This window comes from Egretta garzetta, unplaced genomic scaffold (assembly GCF_000687185.1).
Source record: "Egretta garzetta isolate BGI_Z169 unplaced genomic scaffold, ASM68718v1 scaffold108, whole genome shotgun sequence".
NCBI lineage: Eukaryota > Metazoa > Chordata > Aves > Pelecaniformes > Ardeidae > Egretta > Egretta garzetta.
In genome coordinates, this window is record NW_009260614.1 from 4231214 (window position 1) to 4237427 (window position 6214).

The following is a 6214-nucleotide window of genomic DNA, read 5'->3' on the forward strand; positions in this document are numbered from 1 at the left end:
CAGCAGCACCAAGGCAACAGAAATCATGGGTTTTGCACAGGGCAGCTGCAGGCCCTGATGTTTCAGCGCAGACCACGGTGAGCCAGGGTGCTGAGCCGGACCCTGCACCGCCTGGACTGCAGGACAAATCCTGCTGTAAGCGGCTGGCAGCTGCAGCACCACCGCTCACTGCCACGCAGCAGGACCCAGCCGGCAAATAAGTGATGCTGCCCATCGCCTGGTCCCCCAAATCGCAGGGTGATTCCCTGCCTACGTTGACACACTGCGGGCAGCACCCACCATGCATAACGTTTAGGCAAATACACAATGCAAAGGGGGAGAGATGCAGATGGGTCATGCCAGCACTGGGAAAGCCAAGCTAGAGTCCAAGCCAAGAAGGAACAAGGTCCTGGCGCAGCTCCTGTCAAGAAGGAACGCAGGCAGGAGCAGGAGCGCAGGCAGGCAGCGAGGAAAAGAAGCCTACAGCAGCATCTTCCCAACAGGAATCAGAAACGGTTTCAGAAAGGTAGCATGGTGTTTCATTTGGTTGGCAGCAACTCAAAGGCATTTTCAGTGGTTCGGGTGAAGATTTCAAGGTGCTGTTATGAAATCACACTGATTAAGAAAGATAATTAAAATTTTGTGGTCTGGTAACCCACATGTGCTGCTGGGCCTTAACCACGAGAGGCATCCCACCAGGCTCACGGCTGCTGCGCTGCATGGTACGGAGCGCATCCCTAAGTGCCAGGTGACAGCCGGGATGGAGCGGCGCCCATCGCAATGAACACCCTGAAAAAAGGGGGTTTGGGCGTCTCTGAAGGACACATCAGGATGTGAGGCTGGTGGGAGCGGGAGGGAGGCAAGAGCAAAGCAAACAGGAGGGTTGGGATGAGCTGGGCGATGGCACTGCCCTCCCGCCGGCATGAGGATGGCACACATGCAGGCGAAAGGGAAATGGAGACAAAAAATAGGCAAAGAAAAAGGTGACTGGAATCACGCAGGTGCCCAAAATCAGGCTTTGAAGCCCCACAGCTACTCACACTGCCTGCTTCATTTTCCACCTTTGCACTAAAACCACGAACCAGCTCAACACTAAAAAATAATTCACCCTGGATAACGGGAAGGAGGATCAGAAGGAAAAATAATCCAGCTGCTCCTGTGAGAGCTAAATGTCGGGGCTGGGGGGTGAAGGGAGAGGGGCATGGACCTTGAAAAGCAGCCCAGTGATGGAGCAAGATGAGCCCAGCTCTCCTCACCACCCCATCAAGTGTTTGCCTCTCTCCTTTTTTTTCTTGCTAGGAGTTTCCAGCAAAGGCACATCTCATCAAAGTCTTGCAGAGGATTGTGCTCTCATGATTAAAAAAAAAAAGAAGTATAAAAAGGATGCCTGGATGTGTGGTTTTTTTAATTAAAGAACACTGCCTGCCCTACTTTATTAATTGGAGTATGGGAAATAATCTATCAGGGTGGTAGAGAGTTTGGGGAATAGGACAGATGGAGCTGGTGTACATTTTCAATCAAAGCACATAAAAATTAACATACAGAAAGATTTTTTTGTGTGTGCTAGATTACTTATGCTTGATTTTTTTTTTTCAAAGGCTCAAATTAAGCCTGTTTTGTATCGCTGCGCCTCAGGAAAAGAAGAAAAGAAAGGATAAATGCTGTGTTTATAGCACTGGCGCTTCACCCCTGCTCTCCCACTTCTGTTTTAAAGCCGAGAGATCATCCTGCTTTGAAAAAGGGGTTTTGAACGGTTTTTCATAGAGCAGATACTAGCGGTGGGGAGAAAAAAAAAAAGGGAAATCAAAAGGAAAAATCTCAGGATGCCAGGAGGGTTGTGCTCCTGGATTAAAGTCCCCAGGAAGCCACCTGGGTAAAGCGCTGGCAGAGGCACCGGTGACCTCAGGGCCATCGTCGCACCATCGAAAGGCTGCGAATCCGCACTGCGGAAGGGGGTTGCAGCCACTGACCTCCTCTGGGCACTGGGGAGCACCACCGGCTTTATTTTTTCAAAGCCCAACCTCATTGCCCCCCAGAAAATCACCACCTTCTGCAAACAGTATCCCTGCAGGCACGCACCCCCCCAGCCACCTCTACGCTGGCAGCCTCACCTCCCCTGCCCCTCGCCGTGACCCATTAGGGGGGAGATCCCATCTCGACAGAGAAATTACAGATAATCTTGAGAAAAAGTGCGCTTGGTGCTCAGATCATATCCAAATCCTTTTATCTGTTTCTGTTGCACTTTAAAAATGGGTGTCCCCCAAAGAGAGAGATAAGGAGGCTGGTCCTCCGTGGTCCTGCAGTTATCTGGGATGCTCTATGCAATGCAGGAGGTGCACAACTTGTTTAAAGCAAATTAAACCCCATAATTTAATGTAAAGGCAACTAAAATCACCCCAAGATAATTTTTTAAAAAATGCTTATGTTAAAGTTTCCTTTTCCCTTAAGATGTGGATTTTTCGCATCATTTTTGGCCAAAATGATCCACAAAAAACACCACTTCCCTTATATTTATACAGTCCTCTCCTGGGCTTCCGGCTTTTAGATGCCTTTGCAATGCCACCCTGCTTAGGAGTAACGATTGCTTTCATTTTAACACTCCTCTGCGAAGTAAAAGTGATTTTGTTTTAATGCCAAGAATGCACTTCTGCTTCTGCTCTTCATTTTACATGGCAGGACGTCACTACACAAGACTGAGGTAAAAAGAACACTCTTAAATTTAAATTTTTAACAATGCACTGCTGGTTGGAAATCATTAATTTTGTTAAGGCTGACAAAATGCGATCACAGCCAAGGCAGCAACTGTACCACTGTGTTGCCACCATCCACTTCAGTGTAATGGGGTGGAAAAGCAGACGAGAGGTTAATTGCTGTCAGCAGGGATTTTTGGGGGGCAAAATACACATAGTCTTTTTCTCAAGGAGACATGCTGGTGGCACTCTGACTAGGAGAAAATAATTATAATTGTCTCCGAAGATTTAGCAAATATATGAACTAGTCTATAACAAATTGAGATGTCAAGTAAGAAAAATCCCTCACCTGCAACTGCTTTTATTTAAAACCCCTGTGGGAGGAGAGGGCGTGAAGCCCTGAGCCTGGCAGGGATGCTGCAATCTCCTCCCGAGCCTGCTTGGGTACCACAATACACAGAATAAAATGTGCCTTTGGGTTTGTGCTAGCATGGGCTAGCCCATGGTGGGAGCATTCAGCTGGAGAAGGAGGAAAAAAAAATGTTGTGCATCGAAAAGAAAATCAATTTCCTCTACATCTCTATCTATCAAGCTGTGTTTCCAAGCCAGCTGGCAGGTTGAAGTATTTGCCTTCTGATGTGCTCCTTTGTTAATGGTGTGATTTGTGTCAGATCAGCGTCTCTTAACGTAATTATACCGATTACGGTGGAGAAACGGGAAGACAAGATGTGGCTGGAGGAGCAGATACATCGTCGGCTCACGCCGGCATTATAGCCATGTAATTCCGCGGAAAACCAGAGTTCTGCAAAACCTGCATTTCACTGAGGGCTCGTTTAAGTTCCAGCCAATGCGAGCCAGCACCTTGCTGCTTAGGACCAAAAGATGGGAAGTCTAAACCCAAAGTCTGCGGAGGTCTCTGGGACCCTCCCCATGAACTCAGCTGGGCCATATGCATGGATGCAGAGGGTCAACACTTGGACCATGCCCTGGCTTGGATTTCTCAGACAGCTCGCCTTTCATTAGCGTCCTCTTGAGTGTCTAACACCTTTATGCTGTTCTCAATAAGGGCATATAAATGTTTTCCTCTCTGTCATATTCATCTTCCCTAAATTGTGCCATCCCCATGGAGGCCGGCCAAGGAAATGGGAAGCCATCAATAAAGACGACAATGTTTTTTGCACCCATCTGTGCTCTTCCAACAGTTGTAATTACAGACATTTAAAACTGAGACAGCTTTTTACCTGCATTTCTGATGGCAGCTCTCTTTTTTGGGCAGCCTAGAAGTGAGAGCGCGACCTACCACAGCGATGCACGGGGAAGGATGCGGCTCCAGGACAGTGATTTGTGCAGCCGGGTACAGAGCATACCCGGGACACCCCATCCTCCCCTCTCTCACATCTCCCCCAGTGTTTCCACATGTGGGATGCCCACGAGCCAGCAAGAGCTTTCACTGCCATGCTGCTGCAGCCCGATGCGGACCCTGTGGTCAATCACCCCCTTCCCATGAGGCTCCCTCGCCACTGAACCTGCCAGCTCACTGCAACGCTTATTTATTTTAAGAAAACGCTTAAGAAAGCAGGTGCTTTCCTAAATACAGAACGCAGATCCCTGCCCTAGATTAGCCCTTGAAAAATATGGTCATTTCAAGGCAACAGAGGCCAGTACCGATGGGGGCCGCTGAGGCCAGCTGTCTTGGTCAGGGGAACTTCAGCAAATGCACTGAACAACAACAAAACCAAAGCGGGAAGCCCAGAAAAGTGAAGTTAGGGGCAACCTTCCTCCAGCTGATAAAATTACTGTGTGCCAGCCACAGCTTACAGCTCCCTGACCACCACTAAGCACTTGGCCAATGCATTGCTTAGACAAAAAGGCATCGTTTCTTACCGGGCTTGGGGATGAGTCCTTGAAAAGGCCTGCAAAAAATAAGGAAAAAAAGAGATTTAGAATGAAATGCCACTGGGAAGCCAAGACGCCTGGCCTGAGCACCCTCCCACAGCCCAGGGAGGGTTAGGTAGGGACCAGCCTGTCCTTCCCATGCTGTGCCACGACTGTCTTGAAAAATATGGTCATTTCAAGGCAACAGAGGCCAGTACCGATGGGGGCCGCTGAGGCCAGCTGTCTTGGTCAGGGGAACTTCAGCAAATGCACTGAACAACAACAAAACCAAAGCGGGAAGCCCAGAAAAGTGAAGTTAGGGGCAACCTTCCTCCAGCTGATAAAATTACTGTGTGCCAGCCACAGCTTACAGCTCCCTGACCACCACTAAGCACTTGGCCAATGCATTGCTTAGACAAAAAGGCATCATTTCTTACCGGGCTTGGGGATGAGTCCTTGAAAAGGCCTGCAAAAAATAAGGAAAAAAAGAGATTTAGAATGAAATGCCACTGGGAAGCCAAGACGCCTGGCCTGAGCACCCTCCCACAGCCCAGGGAGGGTTAGGTAGGGACCAGCCTGTCCTTCCCATGCTGTGCCACGACTGGTGTGGGACCGGCAGGAGCTCTGCAGGGACAGGGTCCTTGCAGTCCCCAGGGACACAGGTCTTGCTTGGGGCAGTGGGCACCGTGTCAGTAAGCAGACAGGCAGCGTGGCACAGCAAGAGAGGGATGGAACCGTACGTAAAGCCTCTTGTTTTTCCTGGTCTCACCTTACAGTGACACAGTGATAAAGCACCTTTCCCCTCACACTTGTGTCCACCCCCTTTGGCTGCAAAACCCGCAGGACCCCCTCATGAGCAGCCAGTGCCCAGCGCCTCTCCAAGCGCTGCGGGACCCTGAGCACTGCCTTCCTCCAGCAATAAACCAAGCAACATTTCTCCTATCTCAAGACTCCAAAGAAAAGGGGCTGGGATTTCTCTGCCCACACAATCATCACATCAAGCACTGTTTTCTCCCGCCAGCACCTTCCCCACCGCCTCCCCAGGCAGCAGACAGAAGGAGAGAGCAGGAGTCTCTATTTTATGGTCCCCTCCTTTCTGTCGAATCATTAGCTGCCAACTTAATAGCTGTCTTGGGGGCTGGAGGCATTTATAGTATTTACAGCCCTGTCCCAATGGGGCTGGCAGAGCTGGAGGTGCATTAGCCAACCTAAATGTTTGGCTCCCTCCTCTCGCCTTCCTGCTCAGGGGGTGGCTGACACCTCTTGCCACGTACCTCGTCACGGTGAACTTGATTTTATCAGCGACGGCCAAGATCCTCTCCAGGTTCTGCGAGCCAAAGGTGCACGGCTTCCTGAAGGGGATCCCGGGGGGCAGCCCCTCTATAATCACCGACCCTGGATTGCTCTTGATCCGCTTGTATGGCACTTGCACGGGGTATTTAATCCCCAAGGCCTCACCTGGGAGAGAAGCGAGCTGTAAGCGAGCGGGACACCAGGGATGCAATTTCTGCTGTGGCTCTGGCTCCATCCCCAGCCCCACCACAGCACAGTGTGAGCAGGCTGCTCAAGGCACCACACTAAGCGTTAGATCAAGGACTAACGTTTTCAGGCTGCCTCTGTGATGGGAGAGGAGGGGTCCCAAGGCAGCCGCCCCCCTGCAGCCAGGCTGG

At 50.3% G+C, this 6214-nt stretch overlaps 1 protein-coding gene across 1 annotated transcript in view; it reads right to left on the bottom strand.

Annotated features, from left to right (window-relative positions):
• GTF2IRD1 (GTF2I repeat domain containing 1) overlaps positions 1–6214 on the bottom strand; it is a 47853-nt gene that overhangs the window by 9136 nt on the left and 32503 nt on the right. Inside the window, exons 20-21 of the mRNA XM_035900611.1 lie at positions 5819–6002; positions 4982–5010 (exon numbers count right to left, since the gene is read on the bottom strand). Of these exons, the coding sequence (XP_035756504.1) occupies positions 4982–5010; positions 5819–6002 (213 nt within the window). The remainder of the gene's footprint in view (positions 1–4981; positions 5011–5818; positions 6003–6214) is intronic.